At 43.7% G+C, this 20,730-nt stretch overlaps 1 protein-coding gene across 4 annotated transcripts in view; it reads left to right on the plus strand.

The window, feature by feature from the left end:
* The window catches only part of R3HDM2 (R3H domain containing 2), a 122,298-nt gene extending 105,735 nt beyond the window's left edge, over positions 1-16,563 (plus strand). For 2 of the 4 annotated variants that reach the window (XM_066584439.1, XM_066584441.1), the window contains 9 exons: positions 688-814; positions 1,089-1,246; positions 3,130-3,284; positions 4,650-4,750; positions 7,990-8,159; positions 9,388-9,532; positions 9,658-9,755; positions 13,240-13,318; positions 15,314-16,562. In XM_066584439.1, the coding sequence (XP_066440536.1) occupies positions 688-814; positions 1,089-1,246; positions 3,130-3,284; positions 4,650-4,750; positions 7,990-8,159; positions 9,388-9,532; positions 9,658-9,755; positions 13,240-13,318; positions 15,314-15,663 (1,383 nt within the window). In that variant the 3' untranslated portion in view covers positions 15,664-16,562. Of the gene's footprint in view, positions 1-687; positions 815-1,088; positions 1,247-3,129; positions 3,285-4,649; positions 4,751-7,989; positions 8,160-9,387; positions 9,533-9,657; positions 9,756-13,239; positions 13,319-15,313 lie in introns of all 4 variants that reach the window. The other 2 variants (XM_066584442.1, XM_066584440.1) reach the window with 2 other exon arrangements.
* Positions 16,564-20,730: the final 4,167 nt, after the last annotated feature.

A 20,730-nucleotide genomic window follows, 5' to 3' on the forward strand; every position in this document is an offset into this window, starting at 1 on the left:
GCCTTACTCTAAGGCCTCATGTCCACAAGGAAAATCAGGCCCGCCGCGGGTTCTTCATGCAGAATCCCGCAGTGGGTCTCTCCTTTCCCGCGGACATGAGCCCTAAAAGAAGAATTACTTACCTGTCCGGACGCTGCGGATCTGCCCTCCGTCGTGGCCGGATCTTCTTTCTCTAGCCCGGCAGATGTGCTTGGCACACCGGAAGCGTACCGCGCGCATGCGCCGGGCACTCTATTTTTAATTTTTTTTTTAACTCCTGCTCTCCCACGCTGGAGAGCAGGAATTCAGCTGCGGGTGTGCTGCGGATCCGGATGGCTTCCATAGGCTTCAATAGAAGCCTGCGGGAGACCCGCACGAAAATGGAGCTTGCTGCGGGTGTTTTCCCGCACACGCAATCTGCGCCTCAGGGGAAAATGACATCCGCAAGTATTTAATTACCTGCGGGTGACCAATGCATCCCTATGGGGCGCGGATCACTCTGCGGGTGATCCGCTCCGAATTTTAAATTTTATTATAGCTGTGGACATGAGGCCTTATACTATGTGATGCCCAGCAGCACAGGGCATAGTTTTGGATACTTTTTTTTTTGTTGTTGTTGCTCTTTTAACTTTATTTGTATATATTGTATCTTATTGCCTCTTTTCAATGTCATAAGGTGAACTATATTCACTTATTAATGTATTTCAGATTCAGGTCTCATATTACCCTACCGGGCAGTACCCAAACTCTAGCCAGCAATACAGACCTCTCTCGCACCCAGCGGCCTACAATTCACAACGCAATCAGCAGGTCACCCAGCCGCCTCAACAACCTGGTACGGCACCTTGTATAAGCCGGGTACATGTGTATGTAGTGTGTTGGCTTTATGGAGATGGCTGTATTGATCTAATAGTCTCTCTTGTCCAGAATCCATATTGTTTGAGATCTCCCATTCTTGCCAATTCAATACATTTGTATTGTGTATCCAGTGGTTAAAAGTGCAATGCATTGCTTCCACCTTTTATAACTTTCTTGGCCTTCTTGCCTATATAGCACAGTGTTAATTTATAACATTTGCCTGATTAGTGATTATTTCTCTTATGTTATAGGTATGCAGCCCATAATTTCCAACCAGCCGCCAACTTACCAGAGTATGATGGGTGTCCAGCAGTCACAAAGTCCTGCCATTCTTAACAGCCAGAGAGCCAATGTAGGGAATCAGATGCAAAGCATGATGGTGCAGTACACTCCATTACCTTCATATCAAGTAAGGATGTTAATGATGTAATGAAGGGTGTTATAGCTTATTTATATACTTAGTGCATGGAGTTTATCCTACTCCATTAAAGGGTATTAGATTAAACTCGGGCGGTCTGAAATGTTATATGGATGGTACAGAATTAATGCATATGATCTGGGATTGGGTAAAATTTGGTTTGAAGCCCACAATTTGTATATCGGGTTTTGTTGATGGGGATACTATTTTGGGAATTCAGTGGCATATCAAAAAATAGGTAAGTTTGATTAAGTTTAAGGAAATTTGGGGTCTGATATTAACTATACATAATGGATAGTTAATATCAAGCTCTGCTTGCGTTTGAAGTATTGTAGAAAAGTTGATGAGATTTGGAGAGTTTTTTTGGGGGGTGGAGGAGTGATGGTTTGTTTAATTATAGTTGGCAATAATTGCATTGTTTGGGTGGGGTAATGATATGTTTTGTGCTTATGCATGTGTAGAAATTAAGGGGTAATTCTATTCAAAAATGTAACTTCAATTAAAAAAATAATTCTTTCTGAGCTCTTAGCACTTTTTATTTCCACACCTCAGCTATGAAATTCTTAGGAATAAGGCCGGTGACAGACGAACGTGTCCGAGCCACTTATATGCATCCTCTATGCTGACTGGCCTGATCCAAAGTCTGAACATCATAGGATTTATGATACCCGTAGTTTGATTCCTGAGACCTGTGTTTAGGGCGGGATATTTAGATGCAGCTGGAATATGTCCTCCTGTCGCTGGCTTAAAGGGGCACTAACTTTTCAGACAAGTTATGCTCCTCTACTATCTTACTTTCATTTCTTTAATATACTCGCAATAAAAATCTTGTGGCTTTTGCCACTGTAAATCATCTTTGATGTGGCTGCCACTAAGGGTCTCCCTTCCAGCTTCTCTGCAATCCACTGCCTGTTAGATACAGAGTTTCTGTAATCAATAGGACACAGGCGTTGCCTTGGCAGTGTTGGGTAAGGAGTTCTCTTCACAGGTGTGCTCCCGTGCATTCAGAGGCTGCATGCTGACAGATATGCAGACACTGATGATAATCTCTGCCTCTCCTAGGTTCGGGAGTGTATGTGTGTATACACATGTTCTATTGGGTTTACTCTCCATTTGGCCTGAATCGTCCTAGGAGAACAGAGGGGTGGGCATTAAGATACTGGCCGCCTGTTGATTGGACCAAAGACTGTGCTTTCTAGCATGGGAAGTCAGGCAAAGGAAGGGCAAAATGTTAGGCTTGCTGCACGCCCTCTTTCTGAAAAATGGCTTGTAAACAGCAGGGCAGCAGAAAAATAGGGAAGACCATCTAAAAATCAGAACTTACAGACATTGAAATAGCAGCAAATGAGAACGTAAGGGGAATCGGGTATATTTTAGAAAACTTGTTGAAAACTCAGGTACGCTTTAAGGGTGCATTCAGACGACCGCATATCGGCCGCGTATTCACACCGGCCGATATACGGCGTCTCTCTCTGGAGGGGGAGGAGGCTGGAAGAGTCGGGAGCAGTGCTCTAAGCTCCCGCCTCCTCTCTGCCTTCTCTCCACCCCCTTGCACTATTTTCAATGAGAAGAGGTGGGACGGGGTGGAGCTAATTCACAGAACTTAGCCCCGCCCCTTCATTGCAAATAGTGCAGAGGGGGCGGGAGCTCAGAGCACTGCTCCCAGTTCTTCCAGCCTCCTCCCCCTGCAGAGAGAGACGCCGTATATCGGCCGGTGTGAATACGCGGCCGATATACGGTCGTCTCAATGCACCCTAACACTGAATTTTAAGTAGCATAGACAGGGTAAAAAAAAACATGTGTTATTGATTTGTTTTCAGTTTACTAGGATGATTATGTGAACTTTGTAAGTTAAACTTTGCATTTTTACTCAGGTTTCAGTAGGAAGTGAATCGCAGGGAGTTGTGCCACAATCCTATCAGCAATCTGTACTGGTACCAGCTAACCAGTCAGTGCAGGGAGCCATGCCGGCCGGAGGAATGCCAGTATATTACAGTGTTATACCACCAGCACAGCAAAATGGCTCCAGGTAAACAGATATTCGTTTTATACCCATATCATCAAATATAACCCCTTAACGCTCCATGACATTGTTGCGTCATGGACGTTTGTATGGAGCAGGATTGGCGGTCGATCCTTCTCCATACAATGCGGATGCCTGCTGACAGTCGACACCCACCTGCAACAGCCACGATTAGCGTCAGCGCTGATCGTGGCTGTTAACCCTACCAATGCCGCCGTCAGTTCTGACAGCTGCATTTAAATGCCCCATTTGGAGTTTGGGGCAGTTTCGATGAGATCGTCAGGTGCCATTCAGTTGCGATGGTAGCTAGGGGCCATCTGAAGGCTCATAGTGCTGCCATTGCAGATTGCCTATGAAGCCATGCCTGTGGTGTGGCATGGCTTTGATAGCCTGAGCAACAGATTGTGATATAGTGTTATACTATGCAAATTCAAGTCAATTATGGAGACTAAATAAAAGGTAAAAATGAGTAAAACAAAAAAAAATGTAATTAAAAAAAAAACCTTTCCCACATTTATAGTGGTATAAGAAGGTTTAAAGTGCATATACCAGACCTGGTATTAGAAGCTTTATGCAAGCCTAATATCTATAGGTTTACTTATTTATCCCCTCTTATATTGGCTTTTATTGACTTGGCTTCCTTGGTCATAGCTTTGATCGGTGACTGCAGTTTAAAGGGGTTTTCTGAGTTAAAACTATGGGTGAGCTATGCTGAGTACCGGTCACCAATAGTAGATTAACACGCCCCACTTAGCAGGACCAGCCGATGAAGAGGAGCAACAGACGGCTGGGATTCTCCGTAATACAGTGGCTCAGTTTGGTAGTGCAACTTTCTCCCGTTAAAGGGAATGGGAGATCTGCACTACCAAAACAGGCCACTGTGCTGCGAGCAGCGCTTTTAGAGTTCCAGCTGTCCGCCACTGCTCATTGGCTGATCAGTGGAAGTCTTGGGTGCCGGATCCCTGCCGATCTGCCTATTGATGACCTACCATGATGATGGGTCACTAATAGTTTTCTCCTGGAAAACTCCTTTAAAGTGAATGCCCACTTTTTAAACCTCCATATGGTTTTTAGATCCAACATATGTGAGTGTATATAGGGTCGCGCTCCCTTCTGTTCTTGGCCTCCGTCATAGTTCTGTCACATATATCTGATTAATAGCGCACTGCCTGCAGTCTTACTCTTCCTCTCAAAATAATGCGCAACGTAACAAAACCTGCAGTTATATGTCAATGGGGCTGGTGAATCTGGGACAGCGTTGTTGCTTACAATGTAAATGGAAACCCCAGGGCTGATGTGAACAGGGCCTAATTACCATTTGTTCAGTGGTGGTAAAAGATGCTGACTGGTCATCGGTTTTTGGTTTTGCAGCCCGTCTGTTGGATTTCTTCCTCCCCCTGGTTCTGAGCAGTACCAGATGCCTCAGTCTCCCTCTCCCTGCAGTCCACCACAAATGCAACAGCAGTATTCAGGTAAGACATGTTGCTGGGTTTTATACGCTCATGTGTATTCAATGAAATCAACACACAGATCCACCCTGCTTTCTTTTTACTGAGGTCCAGAACTTTGTTTCTCTACCTACCCCAGCACCAGAAAAACTTTTTTCCCCCTGTTTCTAGAACATTCCTTAAGCTACCTACATGAGTGTGATATTGGGCCGTGAAACTCAGTTTTTGATATCGCGCTCGCCAGCGTGTGTTTTCACAGTGATGCGAGGCGGTTTTCAGTGCCCATTGTTTTCACTGGGACATCGTGCACACTGTGCGATTTTGTTTTACTATCCCAGTGAAAACAATGGGCGATGCATTTCAAGGAAGGCAAAAAGTTAAAACCTACCATGATTTTTTTTTTTAACCCTCGCAGAAAAACTTTACTTATGTATAGGATTCCATTCAAAAGAATGGGGTTCGTATTCTTGCAAGGTTTGTGTGTAGAGATGAGCGAGCATGCTCGGATAAAGTAGTTACTCGAACGAGCATCGCTCTTCTCGAGTAACTGCTTACTGGTCCGAGCAGGCTCAGCGGGGGAGGGGAGAGCAAGAGAGATCTCCCTCTCTCTCCGCTCCCCATCCTCCCCACCTCCCGAGCCTGCTTGGACCAGTAAGCAGTTACTCGAGAAGAGCGATGCTCGTTCGATTAACTGCTTTATCCGAGCATGCTCACTCATCTCTATTTATGTGTCTTACCACACACAAATCTGGCACAAGTTTCCCGGTCGTGTTAAAACCGGCCTTTTAGTTTTTCTTCATCCTAAAGACGTTTGTAAATAGCCTTAAAGGGGTTGTCCCGCGCCGAAACGGGTTTTTTTTTTTTTTCAACCCCCCCCCCCGTTCGGCGCGAGACAACCCCGATGCAGGGACGTACAGACAGCTTACCGGAGCGCTTACCTTGATCCCCGCGCTCCGGTGACTTCTATACTTACCTGTGAAGATGGCCGCCGGGAACCTCTTGCTTCGTGGACCGCAGCTCTTCTGTGCGGTCCACTGCCGATTCCAGCCTCCTGATTGGCTGGAATCGGCACGTGACGGGGCGGAGCTACACGGAGCCGCTCTCTGGCACGAGCGGCTCCATAGAAGACTACAGAAGACCCGGACTGCGCAAGCGCGGCTAATTTGGCCATCGGAGGGCGAAAATTAGTCGGGCTCCATGGGAACGAGGACGCTAACAACGGAGCAGGTAAGTAAAAAACTTTTTATAACTTCTGTATGGCTCATAATTAATGCACAATGTATATTACAAAGTGCATTATTATGGCCATACAGAAGTGTATAGACCCACTTGCTGCCTCGGGACAACCCCTTTAAGTGTTTAAAAAAAATGGATAGCTGTATACATGCCACTGGGGATTAGATAGAGGGGGTATTGTACACTCAAATGATCTGAACTGCTATGGGGAGAGGTGGGCAAGCCACTGTTGGGTGCCAATGGCAAGACACTCCTAGGTATTTGCCTAGTGTGTAAGGATGGCTTAAAGGTGCCATGCACATTGGATGAGTCACGAAACCTGCACATTAGTCAGCTGGTCCGGCTTAAACAACTGCAGACGCCTAGACACTCTTTCGTGAAAGCATGGGGAAGTCAAGGAATAGCGGTCTGAGGTGTGTGGCCACTTTAGTGTGACCGTAGATATTAGAGTTTTTGTTTCTAGGTTATTCCTTTTCTCTTTTTGCCTAGTTATTTTAGTTTAGTTTGGACATGCTATAACTGGTATATCGTTAGCATTTTTTTTTTTTTCAAATCCCCTTAGAAAACTTCTGATCAATCAGAAACGTAACGTTAATTTCCTGTATTCTCTATGTACTAGCACTTCTTTTTTATTGCTGAAAACCACTTGAAGATCAATTAGAGCCCAGCAGCTACATATGGGAATAAGCTCTTTCCGAGCTCGTACGCTTCCTTCCCCTATTAACTGCTAGTTGAATGCTCGTTATACAGTATGAGGTCTCAAGGTGTGTGCGCCCCCTGTCGCCAGTCTTTCAACAGAAGAACAGGCAGGTCACTTGCAAAAAGTTCTACAATGGCGTTGCTGATTAAAGTGCATATAGTGAAGAAAGAAGCAAAACACCTTTTTTTGCATCATCAAAAACTGTCAAATTCCTCATCAGTCAGGCCCACCCGCTCTTAAAGAGACTCTGTCACCATCTGTTTGCCCCCCTCTCTCTGAGGGCACCATAAGATAGTCACGCTGATTATAGTGATCTATCTGCTGTGTGGATCTGTACAGTAGTTTTTGAGAAACTTGAACATTATCAGTAGCAGCACATGCATAGAGAACTACTTAAAGTAGTCCTGGATATTCATGAGCTTCAGGCTAGCTACACCTACCCAGCCTCTAGCCAATGATTAACTGCTGTCTGTCTGTGCATAGAGAGAAAGCGGGCAGGCGGGGTGGGTGTGGCTAGGCTGCAGCTCATGAATATGCAGCATTAGTTCTGTGCTGTCTGCTACTGATAAAATGCGAGTTTCTCCCAAACTCCTGCACAGATCTACACAGCAATCAGTGTGCCAGGCACTACCTTATGGTGCTCTCCTAAAAAAATTGAACTCTTGCTTTTTTTTAGTGTAATGTGGCATTTTTTTTTTCAAAAACGTTACATTTTTTAGGTATAGCATATTTTTTGGTGTGTTTCTCTATACGAAAAAAAAATCATGGTTTTAACAAAAAAACACCCAAAAACTACCGTTAACAAATTCATGGACCGGTTGAAAAAAAATGTACCAACTCTTGTTATGTGGGTCTTTCAGGGGTAAAACGCATCACAAGGACTGTGGGATGGAAGCCTCATACTGCTCCTTTTTCAGTAGTCTTGTAGGTGATTACTGTACCCAAACTCTTCACTTATGGTTCCAGGATCCCGGGCACCTTGTAGCATGGGTTTGTCAGCATTCCAGTAAATTGCTGGCTGACTGCTGCGAGATGCCAGTCAGCTGTCACTTTGAATCTCAATAACATTTGAGTCATTTTATGTACAGATTGCTAAAAATAAGGTTGGAATATGTGAAGTGAAGTGCTCATCACCCATCTGCCCGAATGCATACTGAGAGAGGAGCTGGAACATTTGGTCCTTTCTGTGGATATATGCTGCTTGGCCTGTTACATCTCATCACGTTTCTAGGTTACCCCAATGGAGAGATCATATAACTTGAACTATTTTAATTGCTGAATGGGTTCCCATAACTCATGGTGAAGTCATGATGTATCCTTCTTCTAGGAGTCAACCCGTCGAGTCTGGGTGTGGTTGTCATGCAGTTGAATGTACCCAATGGTCCTCAAGGAACGTCCCAAAACCCACCAATGGTCCAGTGGAACCACTGCAAATATTTTAGTGTTGACCAACGGCAAAAACCGGAACATCTATATGGCGCCGATGCCAGCGCTCAGGTAGGCAGATGCAACAATGTCTTATTGTAAGAAATGTATCGTGGTTCTAGCAAAATATCCTGCCAAGTACCTGATGACTTGATGGCATATCCCGCTTGCTCCTGCCTATCTGTTCATGTCACTGTCACGTAAATAGAAAATTATTGCCGATCTTTGGATGGGCGTACAGCTGGCGCAGCTACAATCTTGAGTCTCCTCAAAGTGCCCATAAAGTTTCGAACTATTTCTCACAACTTACCCATATACGATTGCTCGGTTCAATAGTGGGAGAAAGATGCTTGCAGACACCTCTGGTCACAGTTTTTGGCCAGGGGGAAGAAAAGGGTTGTGCGTTGAAATCCAGCTTGCCTAATCCTCCTTTCCACCAACATGTTGGGAGAGAACTTAGAGGCCGCTCCATGCACAAAAATGGTCAACTGTTTTGCTGAAATGGGTGGGTTCGGAAAGCTTTTTCCTAATTTATATGGTGGCCCTATGCACAGTGGGAGACGACGGTACGGTTTGCTGTCACTCCAGCTGAGTTTCTAGCCCTGAGCATAAGCTAGCTGTGCCAGCACTTTGTTTTTGTCATATTTATATAGGAAGTGGGATAAGTGATTGGCAACATTGAAAACTTAAAAATTAACAACATTTTGTGTTCACACGTCGCAGATTAGTAGTGGGTTTTCTGCAGAAAAATCTGCACTGTTTGGTGCAACGTTTAGTGCGGAATTGCAGCAGACTTTACACCTTCAATTGTTTGCTGTAGATTTGCGCATAATACTACAGATTTTAAAGACTCCGCAGCAAATACAGTCCATAGTATTCAATGCCAAAACGCCATTTCATCTCCACGAGCGGAAATTGATTGCGACTTTCCTCTCACGGAGAATAAATCACAGCATGCTGCGATTTTTGCGCCAGTTACGCACGGCCCACTCTCTCTCCCCCACCCCTCCCGACCCCACTCCCGTTGCAGATCAGCCACGGAATCCCTGCCTCTGAACCCTCACCATTTGGTGTAGGTTTCATTGTGAATTCCTGTGCAGAATTCACTCTCTCATTCAGATGTGTGAATTCTACAGCGGAGACGTGACATAATTGACATGTCGTGGATTTGAATTCAAAATCTCGTCCACTTTGCTGCTAATGTAAATTCAGCGGAATTTCCGTGCGGAGGGTCCGCAAGGAAATTCTGTGGCAATTCTGCCCGGTGCGAACCCAGCCTTATACCTTCTTTTCTCTCCAGCCTAGTAATCTTATGAACAGTCCTATTGCATCTCCAGCTCAGTCTCCAACACCTTCTCCAGGCTCGAACATCAACAGTGTCTGCACAGGACTGTCACAATTATCCGTTATCCCCCAGTTTCCCAGGCCTGTTGGCCCAGGACAAGGTACATTTCTGTGTGTGATATATATATATATATATATATATATATATATATATATATTAGTATTTAATGCCTTCTATGAACTTTAAATGTGTATGAAAGCTGCCACGGTGTACTTTTCCTTGCAGGTGACAGCCGGTACTCTTTGCTCGGACAGCCTCTCCAGTACAACCTTTCGGTTTGCCCCCCTTTATTGCACAGTCAACCTCCTTACTCTACACAACTGGTATAGTTACAGAAATGTCAAATAAATTGATGTATATGATGGTTGTTTCAGTGTCTGATGTTTTTTTGCAAATTATTAAAAGGGTTGTCTGGTTATCGGGCAACCCCGCTTCAGTAGGGCTGAAGGCGATAAAATAATAAGCCGAAACCTGCTTATCTCTCCGCTTGCTCTCACATCCTGAGCGCCGTGATGCTGCAGCCGTCACCTGAGTCCCTGTGACGTCAGGGACGACAGTGGAGCTGCAGCGCTGGATCCCGGCGGCCGCAGAGGGGTAAGTATGTTTTCAGTTTATTATTTTAACCCCTACAACGCTATTGAAGCGGGGTTGTTCAGTAATCGGTAAACAACCCTTTTTTAAGGTGTCTCCTACACAGCAAAGGCAGAAATATTATGTGTGAGTTGATGATTTCATACATTTTTCCTGGAACATAGAATTAAAGAGTTAATAGGAATATTGGTTAAGTCCACAAATAAGATGTATTCACTGCAGGTTAAAAAACTTCAGAAGGTAAAAGAAAAATGGTACGCAGAAGTCCATATGAAATGAGATTTGAATATTTCCTCTGATGATCCATAAGCAAACTTATTAGCTGTATTTACTACCACATTATAAATGAAGAATGAGCAGGAATTAAATATTCGGTTGTAGGTATTTCTCATAAATGGATATCGGGCATGTTCCTCCATCAAGACACCCCCATTTCTAAATGGGGACAGGTGTAACAGCAGTCAGCGACTATCACCAGAGGAAGTAATGTACCTTAATATTGCACTTGTGCTGAGCAATGGCATCCATATGCAATAATAGTGTACAGAGAGAGCTTATTCTGATAGGGCCACTTTTTAACCCTTTAGGTGTCCAGATTGTTTGGATTTATTGCACCTCCAGGAGCCAGGACAATTTTCACAGTTTTGATATGTACACATCCTAAACTGCAAAATTAAAATTCATACTAACCCTGCCCATATCTATAGTTACCAATGACAATCTGAAAATGCCCCTTAGCATTTTATACACACTGGCACCTTCATGCAATTTTGTGTCCAAGCCTACTTTTTCATAATAAATGCTTAGAAATCTATTGGTGACTAAGTGACCCTAGCAGAAAATTGCACATATAGTCATTAAATCGTTAGAACTGGAAAGGCCAAAAGTTTGGTTTTAAGCCTGAAACCCTAAAATACAGGAATTAGACATGTTGAAAAGTGTACCTGAACCCTGTAAATTTCCTGAAAGCAGACAACCTGCTCATAACTGGCAAACAACTGCAGTGCCCACCTTCATGTAACTTTGCGACAAACAGAAGAAATTAAAAAAAAATGCATTATTACCTACAGTTGAACCTAAAACTCATTTGAACTTGCTGTATTACTGATAGACATGTCAAATTGGAACAGACATGGTAGCATAATCTTAACAGAAGTGGCAATAAAACAGTGTAAATAGCAACCAATATAGCACATGAAATCAGAGGAGTCAAGGCCACCCCCTTCAAGGACCAGTCATGCTTTGAATGACGTCCAGTGAATGTCAAACATCTCCTCCTGCTGATCAATGTTCCGTATCGTTGGCAGTCCCGCATTCCCATACTGAAATTCCCAAACCACACATTCTCAAACAGTTGGCTCATGACACCAGCTATGTACACACAGGGTTCCAATCAAACCACTTACCACAGTGTCTCCACTCTTTCTTGGCATACTTTCTCATGGATGCAGATCCTCCACTCAAATTCCGCTACAGGTACGCCAAGCAGTTAGACATAAGCAGCAATAACATGGCATCATGCCGCGTGGTATCGCCCACAAAAATCGGTGATTGCATCTGCTGGTAAGATGGAAATGCAGAGAGAAGGATGCTAGTTTAGATGTTAAGTCCCTGCAAATGTTATTGCACTTACAAGATAGGTTTTCACAGGCATGACACACAATCAGCTAAGCTATAATGCTGGTAGAGCTTTCATTTTAGTCTTGTTCTAAAGCAAAGATCTCAGGCTGAAATGAGCCTAAAATTAACACCATCTTCAATGCACACAGGCAAGTGTGATATCGGGCCCGATATTGCACTCACCAACGAGCGATCCCCCCGCAGATGTGAAGTGTTTTTGTGTTAAAAATGTCTCGCATCCCTGCAGGGAAATGACGATCTTCCGCCGCAGCTTTTAGTCTCGACGGAGGATTGTGGAGTGTTTCCTATTTTCAATGGCAAACATTGCACTCGCATACACCTTGAAAAACCGTGCAATGCTTTGCCGGCCCCATTGAAAACAATGGGCGATGCCAGGAGTTCTGAGGGAATGCCAAAGATAGGACATGCTGCGATTTTATTTATTTCCTCACCGTGATGGGGGAGGGAAACATTCCTGTGTTTGATGCCATTCAAAAAAATGGGATTCATATTCCTGCATGATTTCTGCGTCTCTAACATGATTTTCTTTGGCATGCGAAAGCAAACTTAGTCTTTTTTTAAAGCCATGAGTCTTTTAAAACAAGACCAAATTCAAACCTCTATATACAATATAGCCTAAGATGTAGCCATTCCAAGCAAGGACATTTCATACATCCTTGTCTGCTCAAATGGCGCTCAAGAATGTAGGAGATATGTCCTGGATAGGGAAAGGGTTAAAGCAGAAAATATCATTTGTAAATATTTGATGTCTAATGTGCAATGAATGAGACACACCCCAGTTTAAATCTTGGGTTTAGTCTGCTCGTTCCCTACTAGAGGCACAATGTTTAGCTTGTTTTTAACTAAGGACAAAAAAATTGCTCGATTCCAAGTTACTTTGAGTATTTTTTTATTTTATTTTTTTTAAAGTGCCGTATGCTAATGAACTATTATGGTTCACATTTCATGGCCGTTCTAAACATGTAAAATGAGACTTCTTGTCCCTGCCATTCAGCAGAAGGAGATTGGAGTCAAACCACCACACACACACACTTCATTTGTGTTTTACATACAGTACACTATAACAATGCCAGTTCACTGGTGCTCCAGTGAGATGCAATTGCCTTGGCTATACCAGGATATAAGGACATAGTTCAACAAACTTCTCACTCTGGCTTTACCAACTCCTTACTGACTCTAGTGTTCAGCCTGTAGGCAGCTAGTTCAGAGCCAGCTGAGAACTAGACAATAGTTGGCAGCAAGATCTGCTATCGTGCAGTGTGAGAAACACACAATGCTGGCTGGTTCTTGACATCTACTGAAGTTTGTGGATAAGGCCTGAATTTTTTTTTTCTATTATTACTTTCCATCACTCATACTTTTAATATTATTGATGCTTTTTTAAAAAATTTTCTCAATTTTAATTTCAGCATTTTTAAATCAAATCCATCTCACATTTACGATTTAGTGACTCTTAGAAACCTCTTGAACACTTGCAGTCAATATGATGTTAGGAACTGTAAATTATACTTGTTTATGTTCGCATTTTCATAGTTATTTTTTTTTCTTTTTTACCTTATTTTGCTAAATGGACAGACAGGGATGAAACATGGTAACCGAGGAAAAAGACAGGCTCTGAAGTCAGCATCTACGGACTTGGGTACAACAGACATAGGCAAGTATAACTTGTTTTGACCACTACTCGGACACTAGTAAAATGTGTAGCTCATAGCTAGTGCTAAACTTTTATTTTCTTTAGTTACTTTGATTATTTAGTAGTAGTACTAAGAATTTCACTGCTTTGCCTTATTTTGGGGCTAACCTAACTATTTTGGAATCCGTCAGGTTTAAAACCTGTCTTAGGCTGCTTTTACATTTGCGCCAGAGCCTCCGTCGCAAATCCGTCACAAAATACCAGAAGAAAAAGTCACGCATGCAGGACCCCCCTTTTTTTTTTGGTCTGGTAAAATGCCGGTCAACTGAATGGAAATTGAACAGATCCCATTACAGTCAATGGGGGCCGTTTTGGTTCCATCACAAGACTGACGCGTTCACGCAAAGAATCCCCAACGCAGACGTGAAAGTAGCCTTTATTGTCCTATTTTCTACTTGCTTGTATTTTTGATTTCCAAGTTTTTCTATACTTGAATGTTTGAGACTTAAGATTAGGCGCATCATGTATTTTACCTTAATTGGTTACATTCATTAGATGTAAGTCTATAGAAAAGATCTATTTTTTATTTTTTTTTTCTTAAAAATGTTTTTGCAGCAATTTTTACTTTTCACAAAATTCCATGGGGGCTGCCATTCCATCTACAGGTAGAGTGAATGTGCAGGTCCTCCACCAAAGACTAGGGAGTGACTAGCAAGATGCATAAAGAGCCTTATCCACCTTATCAAGGCTTCTATCAATACAGTAGAGTTGTCATTAAATCCCCCATCTCTGATGACTGATGATGTCCCAATCTACACAGCAAAGCTAAAAAGTGAGATGTAATGAGGAGGAAATGAAAAGTGGAATTAAAGGGGTTGTCCCGCGGCAGCAAGTGGGTCTATACACTTATGTATGGCCATATTAATGCACTTTGTAATGTACATTGTGCATTAATTATGAGCCATACAGAAGTTATAAGAAGTTTTTCACTTACCTGCTCCGTTGCTAGCGTCCTCGTTTCCATGGAGGCCGTCTAATTTTCGGCGTCTAATGGCCAAATTAGACGCGCTTGCGCAGTCCGGGTCTTCTTCTTTCCTCAATGGGGCCGCTCGTGCTGGATGCCGGGTCCGTGTAGCTCCGCCCCGTCACGTGCCGATTCCAGCCAATCAGGAGGCTGGAATCGGCAATGGACCGCACAGAAGCCCTGCGGTCCACCGAGGGTGAAGATCCCGGCGGCCATCTTCAGCAGGTAAGTAAGAAGTCACCGGAGCGCGGGGATTCAGGTAAGCGCTCTCCGGTGTTCTTTTTTACCCCCTGCATCGGGGTTGTCTCGCTCCGAACGGGGGGGGGGGGGGGGGGGGGGTTGAAAAAAAAAAAACCCGTTTTGGCGCGGGACAACCCCTTGAAGTCTTTTTTGCTACAACCGAATTAGTCTGGTGGGGATCTGATGTGATGTAAGCTGTAGACAATGAGCAAGATTTAATAACTTAGTTGCTAACTAATATATTTGAATGAAATCCGTATTTTTCTGTGCTATCCAGTATGGAGTTTTCCTATTGGCTAACATTATTTTCAAACTGACATAAACAACTCTTGCCTAAATAGTTAAAAAAAGAAATTTAGGGTATATTCACCCAGCGGAATCTACTGCAGAATTTTCCACTCTGATTTCACCTCTAAAGCCTAGGGGGAAAACTGTGGCTATTCCGCTGCGAATCTGCATGCCATTTTTGCCTGATGTATGGGGAAAATCCACCGAGTTACACATGTTACTTCTTCGTGAAGATCCATGTCAAATCTTGACTGTGATCCTCACAGAACCGCACCAGATATTCCATGTGTGGATTTTGCCCAATGACAGGGATAAAACCGTGGCAAAATCTGCAGCCGAATTACCATGACTTTAGAGGTGATGGACTCCGCCATGTGAGCGTACCATTAGAATTGATTGCAGTCGCTGTCTTTCTGCATGCAGTTATGCAAGATCGCTCATACAAACTTTTTTGTTTCCTACAGTTCTTGGCAGAGTTCTAGAGATCACAGACCTTCCAGAGGGCATCACACGAGCAGAAGCAGGCAAGCTTTTTACACAGCTGGCAATGTCTGGGGCCAAAATACAGTGGCTGAGGGACACTCAGGGTCATGCCCCAGGGCCTAATGGTGACAGCAATGGACCTGCAGAAAATGGGCGCCAAATTCACACCAACGATCTGGCAGCCTTTTATACCATCGTGGCAGTCTTCCCTAGCACCATGGCAGCACAAAACGCCTCAGTGCAGCAAAACAGTCCGCTCAGCCGCTTTAAATTGCGCAGCATCAAAAAGAACTACGATTTGCGCATACTGGAACGTGCCAGCTCGCAATAGCGTGTGAAGATGGGTGGGGGAAGATGTGAAGGAAGGGGAAAAGAGGGCTGCGGCAAAGACCTGGAGAAGTCAAATTTCTCCCCCTCTCTTTTCATCACATTTCTTCCTCTTTTCCCCTTTCCACCCCAAAAGAAGCACACTGGACTTGATACAGCCTCTCCACTTTCTCCGTGCACCCTTTTTTTTTTTTTTTACCCCCCCAGGACGTTTGCTTTACGGTTGTACATCTCTCGTTTGTCCCCTTACTCATTTATTCTATCAGCCCACCCGATTCACTGTCCAGTATTCACACCATGAGCTGTTGCTGCATTACTGGCTCTCCCTTCTTCACTTCTCGGCTTGTTTTATTTGCACGTTTTTCTTGTTGACGGGCTTTTTACTTGTCTTTCAGCTTTTCCATTTTCTTCATGCGTCACCATACCATTCAACTTCTCCCCGTGTTTCTTGCACATCCTCCAAATACCTTTCACTCCTTCCTCTTTTGATTACCTCCTCTGCGGTACTTTTCATATAGACATAACCCATTTTCTGATCGTGAGCAGAAATGCTCTGTAGCGGGTATTAAACTGCCATAGGGTAACAGAAAAGATGGTAACTTTTTTTTTTTCTTTGGCCCTGAGTGGAAAATTTTTGCCTTTTTTTATGTTTTTTTTTTTTTTGGAGTTGATTGTTCTGAACATTGTATAGTTTTTTGTTTTCGTTTTTTTGTTTTTGTTTACTTTTTTCATTTTTTTTTTTTCTTCGTTTTGTTTTTTATGCTTGTGAGAGTACATTAACATGGGTATTTATTTGCACAAATGGGCTGTACTCACTGTAAATTTTATTTAATCCAATTTTGTTTTTAAATATGGAAAAAATTATGTGTCACATTAAAAGTGTGTCCCTTTCTTTATAGTTTTGGTAAAAAATAAGATTTCTATTGTGTTATGTAACCAAGTGTCCATTCTCTCATTACTGCTCTGCATGCCATCGATCAGGACGAATATCAACGTGTGTGCAAATTGAAGTACAGATGGTGCTCGCAGGCGATCCAATAAGTTCATACGTTGGTTATGGCTCGTTCACACTGGCGTTGGCCTCGGTTAACCGTTTCTGGTTCTTTGTTCCGTTTGAGGAGAAACGCAAATGAAAACTAAATTAAATATTTCCATTCTCGCCATGGACTTCAATGAGTTTTCATAAAAATTGGAAAGATTTCTGTGTACGTCCTTTTGCTTCCGTTTAATTTCTATTTTTAATGGAATTAAATAGAAAAAAAACTAATTTATTTTCTTTTTTTTTTTTTTAAAGCCCTTTAAATCAGTAGGGAAAATGGAATGTTTAATTCCATTTTTATTTCCGTTTCTTCCTCCTCAACTGGAAGAGAGAAATAGAAATAGTTAATGCCAATGTGAACGAGCCCTTACAGAATATGTCTCAGCACAAATACTGGTACGGGTTACTAATGTGTCGCACAGTGGAAATCTACATAACATAGTAACATGACTGCTCAAGCACTGACTACGGCTCTACTTGCAACCAGCATGCAGCAGCATTTAACTCTTTGCAATCCAATTTTGGATTAAGGGTTTCCTAGGGGGCCTTCTCTTTCTGCCATTATACAATGGCACCATCTGCTGGCTAGAGCCAGTAGTGCGGTATGGGACATGCTGGAGAGGCCCCCGACAACAGAGCGACCGGCAATATATACACTAAGAATACCCTGCTGGACGTCTTCTGACATCGGAGCTGTACAGCCTTTAATCAGAATGCCTTTAGACCTCAGACAGTGGATTGGAAAGGGTTAACATGAAGCTTATTAATGGAAATTTCACATCTACTTTTATGCAAACATTTTTACGGATGAACAGTCCAAGAAAACAAACACATTTTATAGTTTTAATATGTTAATAGGTCCTTAGAGTTAAGTGCATTTACTTAATAAAGGATATACAATTCTTTTATTTATTAAAGGGACAGTAACTGACAAAAAGCTCACTAAGAAATTAAAATGCAACCATTATTCCATATAAAATCTACAAGTGGGGGTAGTGGGAAGTAAAATCTCCAAGGACCTGAATACCCCATTGGTCTGTCACTAACATAGGTGGGGCAGCCACCCTGAAAAGGGTGACCCCGAGCAGGCACCTAGTATTAATCGCCCTATTAGAACTTAAGCGTAAACGTGTATCTCTATTTGCACTTATGATGTAATAGAATGATTAAGGCCAGGGCTGCTTGGGTTATCCTTTTCGTGTCGGGTGCTCTGTCGTCGTTAGAATAGGCCTAGGACAACTTAAGGTCTAAGCAGGTTCTATCCACAAACATTTTTGTATATTTTTTATGGAATAAAGGTTACGCTTTATTAAATAAGTGGGCTTTCTGTCTATGAGCTACTGATTTATGTTGCCTTCACTCGGTTCCATTGCTCTGCCAGGATCTGTATCTGTTGGACTGTCTGAGTTTCTTTTTGAAGAACAGTTAACCTAATGAATGAGAACTAAAAACATACTTCTCGATCTTAGGAGCCAAAAACACGCGGTCGTATATGTAACTACTAGAGATGAGCGAGCACGCTCGGTAAGGTCAGTTACTCGAGGAAGTCTCGCTCATCTCGAGTAACTGCCTTCTCCTCCGAGTGTTTTCTAGGGGCAGCTAGGGAGAGAGAGATGTCTGGCTCGCTCGCCCGCCTGCAGACAGTTACTCGAGATGAGCGAGGCTCGCTCGAGTAATTGACCTTACCGAGCGTGCTCGCTCATCTCTAGTAACTACGCTCGCAGCTACGTCCTATTAACAGGTAAGAATAGCGTTAGTGAAAAAGAAACCATTGAAATTAATGGTTTTTGTTTTGTCCGATTTATGCTGGTTCTCAACTCAAGTCCTCGTGTCCCCCCAACAGGTCCCCAGTCGTCATGCCACCCCCCATCCAACAGGTTATGTTTTTAGGATTTCTTCAGTATTGCACAGGTGATGTAATTATTGTCGGTGCCTCAGGTGTTCTTACTATAGGATATCCTGAAAACATGACCTGTTGGGGCCATGAGGACTGGAGTTGGGAAACATTGCTCTAGGTGGCCCTGATTTTCACAGCCGCATAACAGGACTAAATCGCGCCCAAGTGAAGAAGCCCTTGATGGTATTTTGTGCAGATGCAACCACATTTAGTTTTTTTCTATTTGCACCTATAGTTGGGATTAAGCTAAGGGTGAAGCTTGGGATCCTGGCAGCCTTGGTAAAGCAATGGGAGAGATTTCTACCTAAAGGGAATGTTCACTTATACATTTTCTTTACCAATTAAAACCAGTTAGTGATATATATGTTGTGTTCTAGTATGGTTTTATTTCCTAAATATGTGTGTATATGTATAATATTTTTTTTACTCTTGTGGGTTATCGGTCACCACTTTCTGGAGTCGAGCCATTTGATGCTATCTTGCAGGCTATTGCCACGTTTATACCACCTGAATAATAATATAAATATTTCTATTTTGGAGGAAGACAATTTTAAGGCCTCATGTCCACGGGGAAAATCAGATCCGCTGCAGATTCTCCATGGAGAATCTGCAGCGGGTCCCTCCTGCCCCGCGGACATGAGCGCCGAAAATAGCAATTTAAAAGCATTTACCTATCCGGCGCGGGCGGGGAATGTCAGCTGTTCCTCACGGCCGGATCTTCATTTTCGGCCGGCGGATGAATTCCTGACGCCGGCGGCACGTCGCCGGCACGTCGTCGACGTGCCACGCGCATGCGCCGGGCACATCCGCCGAGCCGAAGCAAGGAAGATGCGACCGTGAGGAACAGCTGACCTTCCCCGCCCGCGCCGGATGGTAAATACTTTAAATTCCTATTTTAGGTCTCCCGCGGATCCGGACGGCTTCCATAGGCTTCAATAGAAGCCCGCGGGAGCCGTCCCCGCGGGAGACCCGCACGAAAATGGAGCATGGTCCAGATTTTTCCATGCTCCATTTTTTTTTAAATCCCTTTTATTGACGATCCGCGGGTATTTATCTACCCGCGGGTGGTCAATGCATCCCTATGGGATGCGGATCCGCATGCGGGAGATCCGCTGCGGATCTTAAATCCTATTTTCCCCGTGGACATGAGCCCTAAGTGTTTTTTTGTTTTGTTTTGGGGTTTTTTTTAACACATGGTGAACAATTTGTGAAAAAAAAGGGGTGGCAGATAACCCACAAGTATCATCTTTTTTGCACATGACATTGGGGCAGCCATCTTGCCTGAGGTGTAGTTTATAGTATTTAGAGATGTCTTGCAGTAGCTTTATGGGCCATAGACACAATAGAGAGGTGTGGACCTAGAGACTTCTGCAAGACTATTGACATACTCTGTGACCTGTATGGATGCCATTGTACGGAGAGAGGTGTGACAATAGCCTCTTGTGAATGTTGTACATGCTATTTTTAGGTGCTTACTAGAGTTGAGCGAGCACGCTCGGATAAAGCAGTTACTCGAGGAGAGCGAGGCTCGCTCGAGTAACTGCTTTATCCGAGCGTGCTCGCTCATCTCTAGTGCTTACCTTTCATTGCAATTCTAACTGTGATAATGAGATGACTGCTGAAAAGTTTTCTTTACAGAAGAGGTGCTATGTGACAACTAAGGGCTCATGTCCACGTGCGTGCTTGAATTGCGGATGATCCGCAGTTCAAGCCGCCCATAGGGAGACATGGGCATCCACAGCTTCATTAAAGAATGTGGATTTGTTTTGCGGACCTTCTGTTCCAGAAAACAAATCGCACCATGCTCTATTTTGCCACGGATCCCGCAGGGACGGCTTCCTTTGAAGTCAATGGAAGCCGTCCGATCCACGATACACCCACAGCTGTCACTGCAGACGTGCCGCGGGAAAGCAGGAGATTTTAAAAAATATATAATAATAATCTCCACAGCGCATGTGCGGCCGGCAGGCCCACCCACCTGCCGGCGCGCCCATCCACATCCACAGAGGAGAAGACCTAAGACCCGCACAGCCACGCAGAGGATCCGGAAGGGTAAGTAATGTCCTCTTGCCGCGGCTAGGGTGGAATTCCGCTGCAGGCTCCCGCCCACGGAATCCGCCCTGCCTGTGGACATG

This window comes from Eleutherodactylus coqui, chromosome 1 (genome assembly GCF_035609145.1).
Source record: "Eleutherodactylus coqui strain aEleCoq1 chromosome 1, aEleCoq1.hap1, whole genome shotgun sequence".
Lineage (NCBI taxonomy): Eukaryota > Metazoa > Chordata > Amphibia > Anura > Eleutherodactylidae > Eleutherodactylus > Eleutherodactylus coqui.